We start from the raw sequence: 23,447 nt of genomic DNA, 5'->3' as shown, positions 1-23,447 counted from the left end.
AGAACAGAAATATTCCTGTTTACCTAGTCATATCATAATTTCTCTGCTTGTTTTCTATATAGTGGATGTTCAGCCTGGACACAGTTTATTAAAAATATAAATACATAATTAAATAACTAAATATAAAAGAGGCTAAATTAAAACCTCCAGCACAACATACATTAATTCACGACATCCTTTCTTTACACAGATATAAAATAAACTCAAACTACACTGAAAAATATTTGTAATTAGTAAACATTTGTTCTATTGATGCGGCAAGTCTCAAATCGAACTCCAAAATCCGCCATTCAATTAACAAATAACCCCCTGGCGGGCAAAAATATTATATGGTACGTTTAGAACCGATAGAAATGTGAGATTAAGTTGCAATTAAATGTTTTAATTGATTGACAGCCCTAATATTATTATGATGAGAGATCCTGTTACCAGCGTGACACTAAAACAGGTAGTAGTAATGGCTACTTTTTACTTAAGTACATGTCGGAGCTGAAATTTGTTTAATTTAACTTGAGTAAAAAAGTATAGACACTGCTTCAACTTTTACCCGAGTATTTGAAAACATGAGTATCTGTACTTCTTAAGTGAAGGATGTGTGTACTTTTGCCTCCTCTGACATCAGATCATCCGTGTCCATACCCCTCGGTCCTCTACATCTCCCTCTTTCAAACCAACCTTCATGTCTTTCCTCACCACATTCATAAATCTCCTCCTTGGTCTTCCTCATTTCCTCCTGCCTGGTGGCTCCATCCTTTTGCCATTTTTCTACTAATATACCCCAAGGCCCCCCTCTGCACATGTCCAAACCATCTCAATCTCGCCTCCCTTACCTTGCACCCAAAACGTCCTACATGCGCCGTCCCTCTAATAAACTAATTTCTAATCCTGTCCATCCTTGTCATTCCCAATGAAAACCTCAACATCTTCAGCTCTGCTGACTCCAGCTCCACCTCCTGTCTTTTAGTCAATGCCACTGTCTCGAAACCATACAACATTGCAGATCTCACCGCATCCTATACACTTTCCCTTTCACTCTTGCAGATACACTTCTAGGGAACCTTAAACACTCATGCTGTACATAAAACCTCAGCCTTATGAGCAGTTTTGTCTATTTGAAAATTTCATCAGGTAAACATTATAAAGTTGTCTCATTATCTTAGCTGGCTATGAATGTTATGAAAGATTAGTTTGTTGCCTGTGGACGCATTGAAACACACATCATTCATTTAGTAGTTATTTAAACTTTTATTTGGCAAGTATAGTAAACATAAGACTTTAAGGTATTAAGATTTTTTATGAATGTTTTATAAAGGCATGCAGCCTTGGTTCAAGTTTATTTCTATAACGCTTCTCACGATGAATATTGTCTCAAAGCAGCTTTACAGAATTTAAGAATTAAAGTGAAATGATTGTTTTTCCCTGATGAGCAGCCTGGGGTGACTGTGGCAAGGAAAAACTCCCTTAAATGTTATGAGAAAGAAACCTTGAGTGGAACCAGACTCAAAAGGGGAACCTATTATCATTTAGGTGATAGTGTGATTATAAATCTTATTTGAAGAAAAAAAAAAAAAACTATACCGTAATGTGAGAACTATTGTAGCACCGGAGTGTGAGATTGAGTAATGTCCCTTTTTACAGTCTTATGCAGTCCATTTAACCAGGAGCTACTGAGCAACTCATTAAATAGCTCAACATTTGAGATCATCATAGATCCAACTCCTCAATGCCAGAGCTTTTAAACATTCAAAGCGGTCCAATATCCAAACTATACATGAAGTGGGATCCAAATAATGCTGGTACGCCTCTAGATGTTTGCGATGTTTGCGAGCTCAGCATCTACTTCTTTAAAGGTCCATAATCCTCATGAGGTGGGACGTGACTGGAGCTGGCGCAAACTCAGGATGCCTCGGGATGGGTAGAGAAAGAGAAGCAGTGGAGAGGAATTAGCGCAGCTGCTGTTCACAATTTTAACAAGCACAAGTTGATGATGTGCATTTGATTGGCTGTACTGGAGCACAAGGTTATGTTATGTGAAGGCCTTTTTAAAAAGTGTGAGAATACTCTTTAGTGGACTTTGCTATTCTAGGAACTACTAGAAGTCCAGAGTTTTCCAGATCTCAAAGAGCGTAGTGGCTTGTAGAGTGTTAGAAGACTTGATAGATACAGTAAATGGGAGCCAAACCATTTAGGGCCTTGTAAGTAAGTAAGTAGCAATAGTTTGTAGTCAATTCGAAACTTAACAGGTAGCCAGTGTAGGGATGATGAGATTGGGATTATATGGTCATATTGAGAACTCTGTCTGCTGCATACTGGACTAACTGTAGCTTGTTTATTAATGATGCAGAACAACCTCCAAGTAATTCATTACAATAGTCCAGTCTGGAGGTCATAAATGCATGGACGAGCTTCTTTGCATCAGATATAGACATGTTTCTTAGCTTAGCAATATTTCTATGGTGATAGAAGGCTGTTTTAATAATATGGGTGATGCTATTTTCAAATGACACGTTGCTGTTTAAAATAACTCCCAGGTCTTTTACTGTTGAACTAATAGTTACAGTACATCCTTCTAAATGCAAGTTGAAGAGCTAGAGCTTCTGTGTTTTTTATTTTTTTTAGCAAATGTTTGCTAAAATATGATAGCTGTGATGTGATGAGAGAGAAAAAGACAGTATGATTGAGTGTGTGAGCCACATGCTTTGCTCTTTGTTTGAGAGTGTGGGAGTGAGCTGGGATTAGTGAGGTGAGAGAGCTCAGTCTGGGCTAGGACACAGTGCCCGCTCTGGGCTTGAAGGGATATAAACGCAGCATGTCTGTGTGTGTAATTATAGGCCTGGCTCTGAGCACTGTAGTGCTGTGCAGCACAGCCTACAGGCATCACTCGACTGTGTGTTCCAGCCAGGTGGCTGCTATAATAATCCCTCATTTTCACCTTGACACTGGTGTAGTTGGTGTGTCTATTCAACAGAGACTGATTTGTGTTGTTTAAGCATGTGTTTGTCTAAACGTTTTCCTGATTGGTAAAGCTATGACTAGCTGGCGGTGTGTGTAGTTATAATCGGTTCATACAGGTACTGTTCTGCTGAGGTACACAGTGGAAATAGACGATTTGAAACCTGATGTAAGATAAGAGACTGTGTGATGGACAGGACCAGTATCAGAAATCATGTCTGCACATACTCCTCTGTTCCTGGCATGTGAGTTTTCTTTATTTTTTTTTCTTTGGATAAGTTGCTTAGTGTTTTCCTCCCTGGATTTAAGTAAATCTACTAAACAGACTATAATTGTTTATCTTTAGCTTATCAAAGAGTGTATGTTCATGTTAAAACATGATTCTAAATATTTTTAGGTCAGACTACATGACAGGTTTTTATGGACAAAAATAAAACGCAAAAAAAACCCTAGTAAATATGCAACAGCACTCTGGTCTAATATATTTAGCTATATACTAGACCTAAAACTAATATTTGCAATGTTTCATGTGTTTTTAAATATCTTGGTAATGTTAACATTTCATTGGAAGAAAATTGTATTTCCAGTATTTCCAGCTTATTGCCCGTGAGTCAGTGTTTCTGCTAAAGCAGTGACTTATCACAGTCAGTAAAGTGCTGTCTGAAGCTACTGATAAATGTGAGGAAACTTCCAGAACATAAATTTTTGTCATGTCAGGTTAGCCAAAAGTTTGCCATTTTGAATCGTAAGGTAAATTTGTATTTGTAAAATACAGAAAAATGTGTTAGGCTTTTTGTCTTGTTTAAAAGCAGTGTCACAACAATGAATGGTTTTATTTGTTATTCGGAAGTGTGGCGTTGGAAGTGGAGACATTTTTCTCATTATTTTGTCTGTAAAAAAAAAAGGTTGTGTATTTTGTACCAAAAGCCCATAGCCAGACCATTGTTTCTGTAAGGCAAAGTAAAGGAACTCATTTTTAAATGTTTTAAATGAGGCCTGAAGTTTAACTATAAATTAAGATTTCTTTTGTTTTTTGTTTAGTGACTGTGTGACACTTAGTTAGTACTTGACACACTGTACCAGATGATCCAGTTAATCTTGGATAAGTTCTGTAATTGACTGTTATAACGTTCTCCCTGTCATTATGAAGATCCTCAAATGACCGATCTGTGTTGTAATCAGTGTGGTCATATTGATAATGGAGCCACATTTTGCAAAAAGAAACATTTCTCAATCGCAGCTTGAGGCAATCGGTATATATTTTTCATTTTTTTAGTATGTCTGGGATACATTGCTGCCATTACTGCATTTGTATTTTCTGAGCTTAGTGTAAGCATGTGTCCTCCTCCTTTGGGTTAACTATAAACAAGTTGGAAATAAGGTTAATTACAAGTAATAATTATACTGATAAGCCATAATATTAAATCCATTGACCAGTGCAGTGAATAACACACTGTATTAGGCCACACAGTCACTTTTTAGGGCCTGAGCACCGAGGAGCAGGCCAGAATAGCCTGCACCAAAGGTGCGAAGCCCTATTGTTTTCCTTAGAATTAATTTTTTTAATTTTTATTAATTTTTTTTTTACACACGTTGGCCAATTGGGGTCCCTTACCATGCTCGAAAACTCTTGAAATTTGGCACACACACATCAGAGTCGTTGTCACTAGGCCCGAGCAAAGGCTGGAACACGGGTGTGGCACGGGGGCTTTGTAGCGCCCCCTGTAATGCAAAAACAAACATTGGTGCACGAATCGGGCAATTATGTACGCACATGCACGAGAGTTGGTAGGCATATAGATCTCATTCGCCTTCAAAAATATGAGCTCCGCCCAACAGGAAGTCGGCCATTTTGGTTTGTTTTATAAGTGCATGCGGTTAACTTTTAAATACTCCTCCTAGGGAATTCATGCGATTGACATCAAACGTGGTGAACGTGATGCCGAGACATTGCACTTGCTAAATTGCGAAGGGATTTTTGATATCTCGAACGGTGCTGCCATGGCGAGGCGACTAAGTCATGGCAAATTCTGAGAACAGGAAGTGTCTAATATCTAAAGCAAAAAATGTCTTATTGGGATGACACGTGGTGTGTCTGTTCGGCCAAGGATTCCGATCGCATCGATGTGCCTATAGTGAATCTCGGACATAGCACCACCAACAGGCGCCAGGAAGGGTGTCAGTCACAAAAGGTGGATTTTTTGACAGTTGCACGTGGTGAACTTTTAAATACTCCTCCTAAGATATTAATGCGATTGACAACAAACGTGGTCATCATGATGCTGAGACATTGTAGATGATAAATTGCGAAGGGATTTTTGAGATCTCGAACGCTGTTTCCATGGCAACGCCTCAAACTTTACTTTCATTTTTAGGCGTATTTAAGCTCTTGGCATGCACTTTGGGTGCCTTAACATGCTCGAAAACACCGGAAATTTGGCACAGACTTCTCAGCCGTCTGCCTTTAGGACCGGTCAAAGGCTGGAACATAGGCGTGGCAGTAGGGCTCTGTAGCGCCCCTTGTAATGCAAAAACAAATATTGGTGCACAGATCGGGCACACATGTACGCACATGTACGAGAGTTGGCATGCATATAGATCTCATCGACCCGAACAATGATAAATTGCAAAGGGATTTTTGATATCTCGAACGCCGTTCCCATGGCAACGCGTCAAACTTTACTTTTATTTCAGGCATATTTCAGGCTTTTGCCGTGCTTAGATTAACTTTAAATTTGCCACATGCATCACATTTGTCGGCTATAAAGTGTGGACAAAAAGGTCGGACAACGGTGTGTCTCTTAAGTGGCTCAATAGTTCCCCCCCGTTTGTATAAAATGTGGGGTTTCTTTTACCTACAGTCCCCAAATGGGTCAGTAACAACATAAAATAGTCCACTGATATTTACCCACTTGATGCACTTGCCCACCGTGCATTGTTTTCTGGGAGGCACCGTATAGCGATACACAAATGCAGCTATATTTTTAGTTGATTTGTTAAAGGCATGAAAAAAATAGGCAAGCAACTTACCCATTGCTGAACCAGAAACAGGGTCGTGAGTACCAAAGACCCATTGATGCATGCAGGGAGAGAAGGCTAATGCTTGTGGTCCAGTCCCACAGGTCTCACAGATCCCACAGCTTAAATTGTGAGGGGGGGAAAAGTAAATGATTGAAAGGTGTCCGAACACAGTGAATCACAGCACACAATCTGAGGTCTTGTGGATTCTGTGGCTAGAACAGGGAAGTGGTAGCTCGGTAGTTAAGATGATTGAATTTGACTTTTGGGTCTGAAGGTCATAAGTTCAAATTCTAGCATCATGCTGGGTTCTTAGGACAGGCCCCTAGAATTCAGCTGCTCACTTGTTTAAATTATATAATTGTAAGTTGCTTTTGATAATTGCATCTGCCAAATGCAATACATTTTAAATGGGTTAAAGCTGTTTTTGTGGCATTAAGGGGAACCTATACAATTAAAGAGGTAGGTTTAATGTTCTCGGTGATTGGTGTATATTGCAGCTGGATATGTGCAAAATTGAGAAACCACTGTTTTTGATCCTACAAGTCATTTGAATCTGTAGGTGGAAAGCACGCTGTTCCAAAGCAAAGCAAAGCTATTTCAAAACCACACACCTTCACAGATTCTAATTGATTCCTGAACATGATTCAGTTACTAAATTCATTTATGTAATTGAGTGGGCTTTCATACTCTTCTGTTTTCAGAGATGAAAATATGGCAAGAATTTAAATGCAAATGCTATTTTATCCAAATAGCCCTGTTCTGCAAGATCCTGTACTGCAGGATCACATACTTGAATAAGCACTCAAATAGACAATTTACTTTGAACTTTTTTTACCCTTTCTCTGCCCTTTTTTTTGCCAATTGCAAACCGCATCAGCATGTCGCATGTGCATGTTTCAGTTTTTCACAAGCACAACTTTTAATAGTTGGCAAAAAAAAAGATTTATAGGATGTTATTGTAGAATTTATTTATTTATTTATTTATTTATTTTTTTTTTTCCCCCAAAAAATTTCCAGTTTCTTTTAAATTATCCCTGTGGTAAATTAACCAGAATGGTGCCTTTTTGTTTTATTTTATTGTAGTTCAGTGCCAGCCTTCTGGTTTGTGTTTTTATGCTTATTGCTGTGCCTTCCACATAAAGCACTAACTGACAAACATTTTGCTGCATTGACATTAATATTTAGTGTGGCATTAAACCTCACTTATAAGGGGTTACTGCAGAGTTTCATGCATATTTCATACAGAAGATGCAAGATAACATCAGTTTAGCTGCCATGCCTTTGTTGTCAGGCCGCCTCTCCCTCGGGTGGGAGAAGTAGTCTGATGAATGCATGCAGACTCGGGTTGTCTGCACTAATTTCACTGTTTAAATACATTTATATTATTATACCACAGTGCTGTTCAAACTTGATTCTAATTGGTTCACATGTTTATAGTATGTAGTTATTTTTCCAGACAGGTTTTGACTACAGTATCACTTTTCCAAGTTGATTTTAAAATAATAGGAGCATTTATATTACTGTCCAGGACAGCACAAGTGTAATGACAAAATTACATTGATTAATTATTTCTTACTATAGAAAATACAGCAAAAAAATTTATACTTTAACATGTTCTTCTGATCTGTCTTTTTTTGCAGATAGTAAAATAAAAAGAATAAATACTGGTACATGTTCCAAATTTTTTCGTCTTATTAGTGCATAATTGCTCTCCATTGCTGTCTCTAGATCCCTTCAATAACTGCTTATCAATGGTTCAAGCTTTTGTTGCTTGTTCTAAAATGATTTTGTGGAATGAGCAACAGCGGCTTAAGGTGAGCTGTGTTAAATTAGTTCACACGAGAGTTGTAAGGTCAAAACTTCAAAGTGACTTAAGATAAAGCATCTGAGATATATATATTAACTGTGGTGTAAGTGGAATTGACTCCAGTCTTGTGAATTATTAGGACAATAATGAACCTACCAACTTGGATGTGCATAAATTATTCCAATAATTGAATAGACTGTTGTCAATTAATACTTACATACAGAATTAAATGTTTATTTGGAGAAAAAAAACATACAATTTATATGTAGAAAATTCTACATTGTGTTCCCTAACAATTTTACAGAAACACACATTTAACACTTTTTTTTTTTTTTTTTTTTGTGAATTGACCTTACCATTGCCTGGTAAGAAAAGAACTTGCTATACTCTGCTACTCTGATTTTGAATCAGAACTTTTCTATCAAAAAGTTAAAAAAGTTCAGCTATTCTGATTCTAAATTCTCTGTCTCAGAACTCCTACTCTGTGTATTAAATGATTTATAATCTCACTATCCAGTGTTGCTCAGAAGAGGATGGGTACCTTTTTAATTCTGATTCTGCTTAAGGTTCCTTCCTCATGCTCAGGAATAGTTTTGCTACAGCGTTTAAATTTCAAATCCAGATTTAAGACGAATTGTTGTAAGCATTACACGTGTTTACTTCAATGTGTGCCATCTTATGGCACATTTTTTCATGCATATGAACTTGAAACTGCAAGTTGCTTTACTTTAAACAGCGTTAAAGCAAAGCTTTTTTGTGAAACCACAAGAAATTATATCAAGTGTTTTGTTTAGAAGTCTATCTGGGATCTGTCATTTTATTTTGCCTTGAGGCTGTATTTCAAGGTTGCTTTCATTTTAAGAGGCAGACTTCAGTTTAATAATTGTCTAATTATTTTTCCCATTTTATGCTACCTTTCAACGAGATTACCTTCAGTCTAATTACCTTATAAAAGTTCACAAGATGATTATGCCCATGTTTTTTTTAGTCCTTCTCTCAACAGCTTGGTAAGTTGCACACAGGTTAGCTATGTGAATATAAGCCAGATCACTACCTTGTCGGGATGAAATTATTCATCCTTTTCAAAATTTGTTGTTGCTTAAATCCAGGACAAATAGTTTGTGCCTAAGAATAAGGATTTGATCTGTTCCGCTGTGCTTTTTAGCTTCAGCCAGTGTTTACTCCCATATAATATTCCATTTACTGTTTGGAGGGAAGTCAGCCCAAAGGGGATGAATAATGGATGTGGTGAAATGGGCATGTTGCTAATGGAGGTGTGAATTCAGCCTTGGAGCTGATAACTTTCACAAGCTGCTGCTCTCCCACCCTCCAAACAGTCACAGCAACTTCATCCCACTTGTTTTATTTTCACTTGCTCCCTCCATCCACCCCCCCCCCCCCCCCCGACTCCCCTTCATTTCTCCAGTTCCTCTGAGACACCTTTTTCACTGGGCTGCTTGAACAGCTATTCTGCAGTCTTGCATTCCTTATGGCCTATCTTTCTCTCCTTTCTCCTTGCTCCCTCTGACTCTGTGATACGAATTTGGTAGTGGTTTGTTAAATTTAACATTGTTTTTTTTTAGTGGAATAAGAGGCCGAGCTCTGCATTGTGTCTATTTAATAGGTGTTAAATGGGTTTGTTGCTTGTTGATGTGTTTGGGGAGTCCCGCTCTGCCCCAGGACTCATGGCTTCGTTAATTACAAAAGGGTGACTCACTGTTAGAAATAACAGACTAGAAGAAAACGAAATGCCTTTGAGAAAAAGCACAGTGATTGAAAGGTTTTGTGACTTTCTACAGTCTCTATTAGTGTACCATTTGCAAGAATTTGCCCATATTACCTGTCTGGTTATAAGATAACCTCCTGTGATTTATCAAGATTGTCCAACAAGGAAGCCTTTAATCTATGCAGGTTTCCTTTCTGTATTGGCTGCCAGGCAAAGAATAGCTTTAAAGAAAACAAGAGCACTGGGTCCTTTTTTCCAACAAACTTTTAGTGCAGTGAATAAAAAGAAAAATGTCTGAACCAGGTACACAATATACAAGAGGCAAGAGTATTGTACAGCTCTTCTGTTCACATAGCAATCCCCATAATGCACACCGTTCTTATTCCCACAGCTGTTTTAACAATTGTAATATAGCTGTACATCTGTGTGAATAAAGATTGATGTATGCATGTGATTTGGGTTTGGGCGAGTGTGAGGGTTGTGTGCCTGTGTGAACGACTTGCATAATGATCAGGAACAGCCTCACAGAACGCTCCCCCTGCAGCGTGAAGCCGCCTTCTAGCTACATAAATAATGGCGTGCTAGCCTCACACATTCACTTTTTCCCTTCTTTTCTTGCAGCACTCCTGCAGCTCGTCTCATCTTTTTCACACTTTGTGTGTGATTGTTTGTGTCTGTAGTTATGGCTACCTCACACCTGTGATGGAAGATCATTTACATAACATAATGTGTAAAGTCCAGAAATCCACATCTGACTAGAGATTACCGTTTTTAAGCCCTTCCATTAATGCAGTCTGGATTCTGTGCTAAGGATCAATCTCTATCTCTCTCTCTCTCTCTCTCTCTCTCCAGCTCTCTATCTCTCTTTCTCTTTTTTTTTTTTTTGCCCACCTTGCCATCTGTGGCTTTCATTTTAACTAGTCACTGAAATGGAAAATCCCTCACCACCTGTGCATAGCCACTAACTCCCACCAGCCACACACATGTATGGCAAGAATAGCACTTTATTCTCTAATAAGAGTTTCTTTAAACCTAAACAAATATAATTATATGAAAGAAAGGCAGAATGTAGGATTTCTGAGCTTTGTGTAGGGGTTTTCAACTACCAGTGTCTAAAAGACATTACTTCAGGCCATGCCTAAAGTACTTAGTTACAATTTATTTCAATGTGTATTATTGTTACCTGGACAATATTAAATAATTAATCACATATGCAGTTGTTTATTTATTATACACCTGTCACTTCCATCTATGTTTTGACTGGCTCTTCAATCATTTTATATTGATTAGGCCTGACGTAAAGTGCTACCAGTAAAAATTAACACTATTTACAAGATTAACTTGACAGAATATTAAAGACAAGTTTTCACACCCTGATCAGCAATAACGTTAAAGCTGCCTGCCTGATATTGTGTAGGTACCCTTTGCTTCACCAAAACAGCTCAGACCTGTCCAGGCATGACTCCACAATACCTCTGACGTTTTGCTGATTTATCTGGTACTAAGACATCAGCAGCAGATCCTCTAAATCCTGAAAGTTGTAAGGTGAGACCTGAATTGATCAGACGTGTTTGTCTAGCATTTCCTGGAGATGCTTAATTGGATTGAGATTTTGGGAATTTGGAGGCCAAATCAACACATTGAACACCTTGATCTTCTCAAACCATTCCAAATAAATATTTACAGTGTGATGGAGCATTATACTGTTGCAATGAAGAGGTGTAATTGGTCAAAATGAAATACAAAGCATATTTACCATACTCTAATGAGCATGTGACAATTAATTCTAATCTATACATACTTTTATGTATATCCTTTTGCAACAGTGATGGAAGAATAGAATAAATGGTACATTTTTTTTAAATAAAGAAAATTTTACTTATTTCCAATATAATTACATGGGGTAGTTGGTGTAACTTGCTCTGTTACTTATTTGTAAGAATAAGGGTGACTAAAGGGGAGTACAGTTGATCAGTCACACCATGAAGTTATGGGAAAGAGAAGTGGAAGCCAGGCTGAGAAAAGAGGTGACCATCTGTGAGCAACAGTATAGTTTCATGCCGAGGAAGAGCACAATTTGCTTTGAGAATGTTGATTGAGAAGTATAGAGAAGGTCATAAGGAGTTGCATTGTGTGTTGCAACATTTAATTTAGAAGAGCTCAGTCACCAGTGAGAATAAAGTAAAAACAACAAGGATTTCTTGGTATGTTTCTACAGTATCACCTTACTTTCTATCATTAAATAATGGAATAGAATTTGACCGGAATCATTTCAAGACAGTTGGTTAAAAAGAATTGGTAAAAATCACAAGGTCAGTTTGATGTCAGACTTTCGTAACTTACCAAAATTTGTTTTTCAGAGCCTGGCTGTTTTACAACGGAATGGCATCAAGCCAGTAGGAAATCCGCTGAGGTGGTAATTGTGCTCTTTTTTTGTTCCTCTTCTTGTTATCTCTGTTTTCCTGATCTACTTTAATATTTGTGCATGTGTCACATACACAGAAAAGCTCAAAGAGGGCTTTTAAGGGCGGTGGTAGAATCCACTGTACAACAAAAACAGTAAACAAGACTAACCATTAATCTATAAAAAATATTTTTTTTGGATGAAGGGAAACTAGTGCAACATGGGCATAATCATCTTGTAAACTTTTATAAGGTAATTAGACTGAAGGTAATCTCGCTGAAGGTAGCATAAAATGGGAAAGATAATTAGACAATTATTAAACCGAAGTCTGCCTCTTAAAATGAAAGCAACCTTGAAATACAGCCTCAAGGCGAAATAAAATGACAGATCCCAGATAGACTTCTAAACAAAACACTGAACGAAAGACTTGATATTTTTTGTGGTTTCACAAAAAAACTTTGCTTTAACCCTTACAACTCTCGTGTGAACTAGTTTATAAACTAGTGCATAACAGACATTGACCGCTCTATTAAGGCCTTTCAGTTCTTATTTGTTTACAAAAGGTGTATGTATGTGTGATGACAATCAAACAAATTTAAATCAATTTCAGCTTTTATTTCCTGAGATTTCCCCATCCAGATCAATTAAATACATTACAACACAACAGCTTTAATTGAACTCATTTTTTTTAAGTAATTAAAAGTGCTTGACCACATTAGTAAAAGGAGTAACTTGTTGTCCCAGTTAGGTTCTGAAGCAGGCTCACTAATCTCATGATGGTTGCAGCTAAATTAATTCAAAAGTCTACAGAAACATTGTCTGCCAAATTACAGAGAAATGCATCCAATCTTATTGGCTGGGACTTCATGCACAATGAGTCAAATCACCCTGGCAACACAGTATGGAACATTTGGAGGGAGAAAAAGTGAAACGTTTTCGACCGACAAAGTCCATCACCAGACTTTAGACCAATTAAGCAGCATTTCACCTCCTGAAGGGGTGCCCTAAAACAAACAAACAACTGAAAGAAGGGGCTGTACAAGCCTAGAAAAGCATAGCATATGATGAATTTGGAAATATGGTGATGTCAGTGGGTCTTTGGCATGATGCAGTTGTTGCAAGCAAGTCATGTGCAACCAAATAGATATTTCTGTTTTCGCTTACCGAAATATTGAGTGCTCCAACACCGAAAGCTTCATGTTCTAATTTGTTCAACACATCTACATATAAAACCAGAAAATTGTCTATAGTCCTGTTTTCATCTTTTGATTTAAAATGAAAATGTCTCCAGTTTTGTAGACTAAATTATTTGAATATGCTGTCCCAATACTCTAGGTGACTAGGTGATCATATCTCTCAAATCAATGTGTTCTTGTACATTTTAATGTACAATTATATGGGGGGAGGTTGCATATGAATTGGGACTTGAAAGATATTATTGGATAAGTTGGGAAAACAAAGCCTTATAAAAGCTGCACCCAGTGGTGTTTTCAGTGGTATTAACAGAACAGTTGATGTGAGACACAGACTCATTTAAAAGTGGAATTGCATTTCGTCCCTGCAGCTTTTAAAGCCTGCCATTTAAAAAAAAAAAAAAAAATTAATAAAAAAATAAATAAATCTAATTTAAGATTACTGTTAAAGCCAGTATTAGATTATGAAAGTTTTCATTGTCAATGATAGCATAAAATCATGTCTAAACTACTTGTGTTGTTACAATTCTGTCCCTTATCTTTCATCTCTCCATTTATTCCTCATGCACTGATATTTTCTTTTGTTTGATTGTTACAATTGGTGCACATAAGACATTCGTGCAGTTGTAATGTGATTAACTTATGGCAAATTTGAAACTATACAGTCTTATAAAATGTGGTTAATCACTTGAACTAAAAACCTATATATATATATTTTTTTATATATATATATTAGGCCTCCTCCTGACCTCTCCTTTTGAGAACAGAGGGCTCCTGGGAAATGAAGGCCAGCATGAAGCAGTGGCGTCTGGCGCTGGGGCTCATGCTCACCTGGGCACTGCTCTTCCTTGCCCTCTTCTCCTACTTTATGGAGTCACGTGTCGATGAGGCCATGGCTCTCTCGCATGCTGACGCGCGCCGCCTCACCTCTGTGCAGGGCAACACTCGCAGTGCTATGATAATCTCTCGCCAGATGTTACCTGCCACATCAGCATCCACAACCTCCAGAGCTCAAAAGGAGCAGATACCCAACAGCGAGCAGGAAACTTACATTTACCCAGATTCCCACAGCCTATCAACATGGTCTTTGAGTTCACGCTTAGGCACTGCAACCCACCTGCAGGAAAGACAGGATAGCAACCAAACCTTCCCTCAATTGGTGGAAGACGAAGATGTTGAAGAGGTGGTGGGAATGGATGATGAAGAGAACAGAAGCAGGATGAGTCCAAGAGAAACCAACAGTTGGTTTGACTCAAATGCAGAGGAATTTTACTCTTCTAAGTCAAAGTCAGTGGTGCAGCGTTTGTGGAAGGGCAGCGCCTCGGTGGACATGCTTAGTCCACGCTTGCAAAAGGCTGTAAAAGACTACATGAGCACTAATAAACATGGAGTGTCCTACAGGGGACGGCGACATGCACAGAGAAATAAGAAACGCCTTCTGTGTGAGATGAAGAGGAAGGCCAAAGTGAAGACCCTGGATGGAGAAGAGTTGCCCTTCTCTTCACTGGGCTGGCAGAAGATCGTACCTGCCTTGCCCCTAGAGCGCCTCCATGGAACAGGGTTCAGCTCCTGTGCTGTAGTCACTTCAGCTGGTGCCATCCTCCACTCTGGCCTGGGAAAGGAGATTGGTGAGTAGATGAAGGTCTAACAACATTTTTAACAATACTACAAACCTAAATTTATACTGTTTCAAAGTTTCATTTTAGTAGTGTTATGGTGTATTATTAAAACACAATTATAAAAAAAACTAACACATTATTTAAAAATAAATTACATCCCTCAGAGTAATATCTTTATCATACCTGATAAAGCATTATCAATGCTTATGTACTGGCTCGCTGTCTTACTTGTGTACAGATATGCTTACTCATTTACTTTAAAATTTCTATTTATTGAATTTGGTAGATGCTCTTATCCAAAACAACTTACAATAATCAAATGTAATCAACTGTGCAGTTAAAAGTTAAGAGTCTTGCTCAAGGGCCCAGGAGTGGAAGCTTAGTGCTACTAGGATTTGCACGCTCAATCTTCTGATGAGAAGCCAACCATCTTAAACACTGAGCTTTCACTTTCAGTCAGTCAATAATCATGGACTAGCTGAATTGTTGGCTTACTGACTTGTATACTTGTAAGTTACTGATTTACAGTTCAATTTACTTAAATACTTATTTACATAGTGATCTAAGGACTTGTATGTTTACTTTCTGACCGACTACCCTAATACTTTGCTTAAAACTCCTGGTAGAAAGTCAAACGTCTGAGGTTATGTCTGCTACTGAGATGCAGAGGAAATTATGCACTTCCTTGTTTTTGATCTGCTGCATTTTCATAAACACTGGTGTCTGTTTATTAAAAAGTCTTGTAAAGTGGTTGAGACCTTTGGAAAGACTTTTTTTCCATGTGAAGTAGCAGACCAGTGTTGATAAATATAAATGGTGCTGACAAACATACAGGAGGATTCTATATAAAGTTTTAAGCATTTGAGGAAACGATTTTGGGTGTGTAGACATTTTTTGTATGTATACAGTGATTGCTCAATGGTAATTAGTAGTTCAAGGAATTTGTATCCTGCACTCTGATCAGGGTTGTTGTCTTGTAGGAAGGTGAATATTCAGCCCCGACTAAGTTCCTGAGATCACTTTTTTTTCTAGTGTGTATATATGTATATACACATACATGAATTAAACAGAAGGGATGGATGGATATATATGGCAGATATTGACAGGGTCAATAGCACTTTTTAGCAATTGTGAATTATTCTAAAGAATTTATATGCTTTACATAGAAAGGAATTATACATTTTTATTTATATGTTCGTTGCTGTAAGTGTATCTCTAACAAGCAAGCCATTGTCCACAGTGGCAAGTAAAAACTCCCTCAGGTGGTATGAGGAAGAAACCTTTAAAGGAACTACACTAAAAAAGAAACCAATCCTTATGTGCAGTAACTAATGTCCATTCATTATAGTTTCATCGTTATTGAGGTGTGGTGTTTAGTGATCATAGAGAGTCAAGCTGCAGTCCTAAGCCAGTGTAAAAGGCTGGTACAGTGGAACCCCGTTGTACGAGCATAATTCGTTCTTAAAAATTGCTCGTGTGTCCATTTGCTCGTAAGTTCGAACTAATTTTCCCCATAGAAATGAATGTAAAAGTGATTTAATCCGTTCCGAGATCTCATCCGATCGCTTATTTCTGCACTTAAAAACTATTTGAGAGAAATAATGGAGGGGTGTGTTTGAAAGAAACATTATTATTGTTACATAAAACTTAGACACTGTACAGTGTGATCAGAGTGCAAGTAAGGACTAACTGCAAGATTCATGAGGGATCTCTGGGATAAGAGACACCACCATCAGAATTCTGTACTAACTGGAGCTTATTAATGCAGTTGCTAGAACATCCAGACAGTAAGGCATTAAACAAGTCAAATCTTTTTATGCATTAATTAACATCATACTTATTACATATTTTTTTAGATGAAAGAAGGCTATTCTGGCAATTGTATCCATATAAGCCTCAAAGAAAAGACTAGTCAATAATCACAGGTCTTTTAATGCTGCTTATGAAAAGGAAATCACAGAAAATCTATCCAAAGATACTATGTAATCAGAGAGCTTACTTCTAGCTGCATGCGTTTCCAATAACATGGATGAATACAGAAGTAGAAATCTGAGGCCACTTCTCATTGCACAAGATCTCCAGATTTTCCAGGATCCTCTCTTCACACATCTGATTTTTTTGGATGGGCATTTACAAAACCTTGAAACCTAGTCATCCACTGTTTTTGTGGATGTTTGCTCATTGTCTAGCTGGACGGTCCTATGACCCATGCCTTCCTGTGAAATGCTAAATCAGCCTAATTCTCAGAACCGTGGGGATTAGTGTTATATAATCTTTTGACAACTCCATTATGAGACTGGGGTCACAAACAGGATATTTTTCATAGGTATTTATTTTATTTTATTCAAACCCATCTGCCAATGTGGCAGTGATTCTGGCAATGACTAAAATGAAACGTCAGTTTTAGATTAACAAAAATAATTGTATTATATATTAAATGTAATTAATCATTAATAAACGTAATTTGAGGCAAGCATGTAATGACCATGAGCTTTTATGTTTTATGTTCTTTGCTACATTTGCCTTATAGCTTGAAAATGGCGTTTTCAGTTATCTTTCTGTTTAAGCGGCGAGGTTGAGAAACTGTGGAGTTGTTTTACTGACCCCTTTTCTGGTCTGAATTTGGCTTTGCTCTTGTTCACCCCCTTTGGTTAGCATTTCAGATTGTGGGATCTTCTTGCCCTTTACTATTATCCCGGGGCCTTTGGGTGCGTGGTGCCAGCATTGGCACCCACAGTAGCAGAGTGGCATTTCAATGGGCAGTGAAAGTGAAATTGTTTCCATGGCGACAGCCCAACTCTCTTTGTTCTTCTCTTAAACGTGCGGTGTGCTGTTTCAGGAGTCGTTTCATATTAATATTACAACCTCATTTGGACCCTTTACATAAAGAGATGATCGAGCCTGCCTGTCTGACAGTCACCCCTTGTACCTTTAATCAGTAATTTAATTTTGACCATGCCACATATATTTGTGTGCTAACACTCCAAGATTTCTGTTTACAGTAAATATTCTAATGATTTTTAAGGATGTCCTGAACATTGACAAGCTGTATTTTCATGAGGAGATAATGGTTCTTTTAAGCCCATTAGACCTGCTCACATCTTAAAATAATTCCCAATGCCAGGCTTAGTGTCCCCCCCCCCCCCCCCTCCTTTTTCTCAGTGGCTTAAAGCGCTTAGGAACAATTAGAAAAGCCAGCAGAAGCAGAGCTAACTGTGCAGCCAAGAGTAGACATGAGAGGTTTTCCAATGAGGATACAAACACATGCAGAGAGAAACCATGAATCTAAAAGCTTTTTGTGCAGACTGATCAAGCCTATTTCAGGGGCAGTAGTTGTAATCAATACGAGCCCTGGTCGCTTTAAACATGAGCTCGAAGCATCATTTGTGTATTGTCAAGTTTTTCAATCTTTAATGTTATTCTGCCACCTAGTGGTCTCATAAATGACTGCTAGGACCAATTTTACCGCATTGCTCCATCTCCTATCTTGAGAGATGCATTACTGGAAAAACAAATACTGGTATTTGAATCTGTCAGTATACGCATTACCCACTGTTACTTTAATTTCTGTGTTTGATCACTAGAGGCATGCAACGTAGTGCATGATTTGTTAAAAATTGTTAGTGGCTAGTGACAATGTTGTAGAAGTGATCATTTGAAAATGTAAATACTTGCAGAGATTTATAATAAAGTTTTGCATATTGCTATTTATGTTTCCTACCTTGTTAAATCATTGTTAATAATTATTGTGAGAAATCATTAACATGATCAGTGTCGTCACATAGATGAATATCATTAATTATTAATAATAACATATAAAATACATTTGCTCAATTTACCTTTTATTAAGTGTGCATCAAACTGGTAGCCCTTCACATTAATCGGTACCCAAGGAGTAGCTCTGTTTCAAAAAGGTTGGTGACCCCTGGCATAGAGGAACAATGTCCAACTTGAAAGTCTTTACTGTGTGTCACAGATTTGTTTTTAATAATTTGAAATTATTTAATAAGTATTCATCTGAAAGTATTTGTGTAGTGCGCTAACTTTTTCACTCACACTTAGGGAGAGAAAGTGCTCCTTTTTTTTTTTTTTGTTTCTTTTATCTCACGACATGATTATTGACACATTGAGAGCTACAGGTCACTCTAAACATGATTACTGTAACACGTTTACCAATAAACAATAATTTATTGCTCCACTTGCTCCAGTCGCCATCCTTACTTTGCTTTTTTTCCTGCTTCTGTCGTCTTTTCATTTTGGTTCTAATGTAAACAACAGTAAAAGTGTGCCTCAATTTGTGGCAGGAAATTGAATGAGAAATCCGATGCTTTAGACCAAGACAGGAATTAAATCGGAATGTCAGTGAGGCTGTGTGGTTATGCACATCTCTTGATCAAGGTTGAATGGGACTTTGAAATGGAAAAAGCTGCTTTATTATTTAGCCTCCCTGCAGGTTATGGTGGCGCTACATGAGTCTCTGACTCGCTTATTTCCCAGTTGTACATTTTGCATATAATTATATTATACGTATATGTTCCCATTTAAATATACAGTGTAATTTCACAAAGGCAGGAAATGACAGAGAAGCAAAACCAGCTTCTTGTCTGTTTCAGTTAATATCGTAGTAGACTTATGGTGCTCGTGTTACATTTTGCTTTTATTTAAAAAGTAGGGTCAGTAGGGTCAGTCCTGTCTATAGCACTGTGGTTTCAAAATGATTGAGTCATCTCTCCTGACAGAACTTAGTTTCTGCATCTTATGTCTACTGATTTTGGTTCACTCCTCTATTAATGACAATAAATCCGTTTTTAAATTAACTTTTTTTTTTTCTTCACTAGGGTTTAAGCCAGGAGACTGAGAAAGTTCTTAAATATTTTGTATTTATCATTTTTTGTGTCAATGTGAAGTTTGGCTTCTCTTTTTCTTTTTTTTTTTTTAAAGCTTGAATTAATGCCAGGTCTGATCCAAGATGACCAGGTTTTGCCTGTAATCTTCTGGTAACTAATTGAGTTCATGATTCCACCAGTCCTCACACAAGCACCTGTAACAAATGGCAAGATGCGAGATATTTGCACCTACTTATTTGCATGTGTTCTGAACACTGGTATCTCGTACTAATGACTCGGGGATATTTTCTTAAAACCTATTTGCCCAAACTCTATTGTCACCAGTCATGTTTTGTTGGAGCCCAAGTATTTATAACATAACCTATTAAATTGCTTTAAATGTTTTTTGAATTCGTAACACTTAGGAATTAATTTTTTTGTGCACGGAATAATATTAACCTTTATACCTGTCTAAAGATTATAAATATTTAGCTAATTATTGGTTTAAAAAAAAAAAAAAAAAACTGAACAAAATATAAATGCATATACACAATTGTATAGCACTTTTCAACAGTACATTTTATATATATCTGGAAATTAGTTGTGAAATCTTTTTTTTTTTTTTTTTTTTTTTTAATCATGAATTAAAAAACCTTTTAACAAGCAAGTAATAGCTGCGTTTAAAGTATGGAGTCAGAATGAGTAGCTGTTATTAATCTAATTTGCCATTTTTAAAGAGATAAAAAATGCTATTGACTTTTGTTACCTTTACCAGACTGGTAATTACAGCCCTATCTTTTATATTAGAATATTACAATATATCGTGTTTTTAGAAAATGTCTTTATAATTTTGCTAACCATAACCCTGTCTAATATCAGATTCAGCAAACCTTATAAAAAGCTATGGAATAGAAGACTCGAACCTCCACCAGAGTTCGGTCATTAGCATTTAATTCCTCTACAGAAAAGTATAAAGTAAAAACAACTTGCACATTTTGTGGCTTACGTACATCATCTACTGTGAACGAATTCCCATTTAAGTCATATCTTATTGTGGACAGAACCATCCAGATTTAGAAACTGTGAAATAAAACTGAATAAGTACTAACAAAATTTCTCTCTATAAATCCACCATTACGTTTTCTATTAAAACCATGAATTTATGAAATGATTGAGAGAGTTCCAAATGAAATCTCATGCTTACCTGTAGACATCGAAAACATAGTAAAGTCAAATTTTGCTCTTCTAGATTCCCATGATGCTGTTTTGAGGTTTAATTCAGCCCCTACCAAAGGTTATGAAAGAGACGTTGGGAATAAGACTACCATTCGCATCATCAACTCCCAGGTAAGATCATGTTCACTGTGCTAAAAGTTTGACTGTACTTTGTTTTTTTTGTTGTTTTTCACACTATATAATTATCTTTGTTAGATGCAGCAGAAGCATGGGCATGTAAAGAATAAAGCACAGTGAGATTTTGTGATGCCCCAAAGTGAATAATTTATCTGAAACTGTTTTTTCTTCACATCTCACAGCAGATTGCCAACAATTACATTTTTTATTTTTTATTAATCAACATTCAGTGTTATGGAACAGACTTGAGACATAAGACAAGTTCACTTACCTTATAGCAGCTAGAAGTTGCTGTTCCCTTGGAGCCTTTTTTTTCCTTCTCTTGTGGATAATAAGACAAAATCTGCAGGTTCACAAGAACCTGGAAACATGCAAACTCCCTTGTATTGAATAAACTACTGTTGCAAAGCATTTGCGCTTGAAACCACTGCCGTAAATGACTAATAAAGACTAAACTCCAAACACCAACATTGCTGCATTTCTCTTAGCAAAGTTACAAATTGTTTGATTACCTATTAAAATGACCACATTGCTACAGGGTTTAAATCACAGCCAGTGCTATTTTAAGTTTAAGTTTCCTGTTATAGAAAAGTAATCAACAACCTCTAACCAATTAGATTACATGATTTAACAGTGCTGTGATTTCAGTGGTTTTGTCTATCATAGAAGATTCAACACTTCACATTCATGGGGTTCTCTATGCCTAATAGGTAGCACGTGCGCACACACACACACACACACACACACACACACACAAATGATAACACAGAGAAAGGCTGTGCAGTATATGATGGAATATGTGTACAATATTTAGATAATGAAAATAATGTATATATATATATAAAGCACAGTTACTGTATTTAACTTTTAAAATAATTTTGTGTCAGTATTAGGGTAGTAAATGATAAAATATATATTTAATGCTGTTATGACTAAGCTGTTTATTCTATAAGTAATGGAGAACGTTAAACCCAAGATTGTAGAGGCACAATGTATGTGTATGACGCAGAGTTATTTTGTGTAAATAACTGAGGCGGGCATGGAGCAACACGCTTTTTATTTTGTTATTTTTATTTCTCTCTCTCTCTCTCTCTCTCTCTCTCTCTCTCTCTCTCTCTCTCTATCTATATAATATAAAATATAGATATGCGTGTGTGTATATATGCATGCTGTGTTTTTTCTCATTGCTGTGTAGATCCTGGCAAATCCCAGCCACCATTTCAACAGTAGCTCGCTGTATAAGAATATGACCCTGGTAGCCTGGGATCCTGCTCCATATGCTGTCAACCTGCATAAAGTGAGTACTAATGCCTCTTGCATTAAATAGTCCCGATTCTGTAAATATAAAAAGCTTGGAATAATTGTAGCTGACCTCAAAACTGTGTAACTGAATTTGTTAGATGGAGGTGAAATACATTATTATTATTATTATTTTTTTTTTATTATTTGTTGCCATCATCACTTACATATTCTCTTCTGTCTTTGCCTCCAGCATAAGCTCACTTAAGACTGCATCTTGTGTCAATCATGTTAACAATTAGTTGAAGCCTGAGATTTTCAGTTTTTTATGCTGCCAAAATGTAATGAAATGTAATGAAGGTGGGTGGGTGTGGGTGTAAGCTCAAGGCTACATAATGATAGATTCGTGTGTTGTAGACATAATGCAGTTTGTAAATCAATTCTTTTGTGAAGAGATTTAAAATTAGTAGTTTTTTCAAGGGTCAATGTTAATGCAAAGTTTATTTCTTTGCTCACTTTAATAGTCTAACTCTACATTTTTCACACATTGCCTTATTTCACTCAACTTTTCTAGGCACGATCACAATCCACAATTTTATCCTGCTCTGGTTTTTAAATGGTTGCGTTTAAAAGTTACAGAGCAGCCTTGTTAATTTTCAGTAATTTGGAGCATTTTTTAACAAAATGTAAACAATTGTTAATTTTAAAATTATCAATGGATAGTATATATCCATAAATAAAATGTACATCACCTTGACTTTGACTTTCACATTAAAAATAAATAGAAATGTGAGCAACAGAGGAATGATTATTTAAATGTTTTAAACTTTAATGGATTATGAATGGTTCATCATTTTATGCCATTTAAAAATAAACAGTTCATGTTTGTTTTTTCTATTTGCTGGACTTGTAATTAGTGTAAATCTGTTTTATAAAAATATGTCTGAGTGTTAACTTTTCCTTAACAGCATACACACACACACATACCACCCTCTTACATTTTGCATTGATAATGTACATATTCATACATATACAGTGCCTTAAATGTATATTCAGCTACTTTCGAAGTCATCTGATTTAATTGGACTACAAATAACATTGTTTCGGATTAAACATTAAACCTTTTGGCTCTTCTTAAACAAAGGTTCCTTTCTAGCTATGCTTCCATAAAGTCTACAATTTAAAAAAGTGTATTTATGTTATTCTGGCAAATCCTGTCAATTTAAGCCACTGAAATTATGATGTGATCTCTTTTTTTTTATTAATTGTTTTCTGCACAATTAAGTCAGTACCCAGATCCATTGCAC

General features: G+C 36.8%; 2 protein-coding genes across 6 annotated transcripts in view; both read left to right on the top strand.

Moving 5' to 3' along the window:
• uxs1 (UDP-glucuronate decarboxylase 1) overlaps positions 1-23,447 on the top strand; it is a 204,109-nt gene that overhangs the window by 111,680 nt on the left and 68,982 nt on the right. The window lies entirely within an intron of this gene.
• The window catches only part of st6gal2a (ST6 beta-galactosamide alpha-2,6-sialyltranferase 2a), a 37,728-nt gene that overhangs the window by 8,339 nt on the left and 5,942 nt on the right, over positions 1-23,447 (top strand). The window contains exons 2-6 of one of the 5 annotated variants that reach the window (XM_083535869.1): positions 10,924-11,051; positions 11,867-11,922; positions 13,840-14,731; positions 20,798-20,895; positions 22,097-22,198. In XM_083535869.1, coding sequence (XP_083391995.1) covers positions 13,885-14,731; positions 20,798-20,895; positions 22,097-22,198 — 1,047 coding nt within the window. In that variant the 5' untranslated portion in view covers positions 10,924-11,051; positions 11,867-11,922; positions 13,840-13,884. Of the gene's footprint in view, positions 1-10,923; positions 11,052-11,866; positions 12,124-12,414; positions 14,732-20,797; positions 20,896-22,096; positions 22,199-23,447 lie in introns of all 5 variants that reach the window. The other 4 variants (XM_083535870.1, XM_083535867.1, XM_083535868.1 and 1 more) reach the window with 4 other exon arrangements.

This window comes from Silurus aristotelis, assembly GCF_946808225.1.
Source record: "Silurus aristotelis genome assembly, chromosome: 3".
Taxonomy (NCBI): Eukaryota; Metazoa; Chordata; class Actinopteri; order Siluriformes; family Siluridae; genus Silurus; species Silurus aristotelis.
Note: the sequence above shows the minus strand (reverse complement) of the source record. Positions and strands in the feature narration are given on the sequence as shown.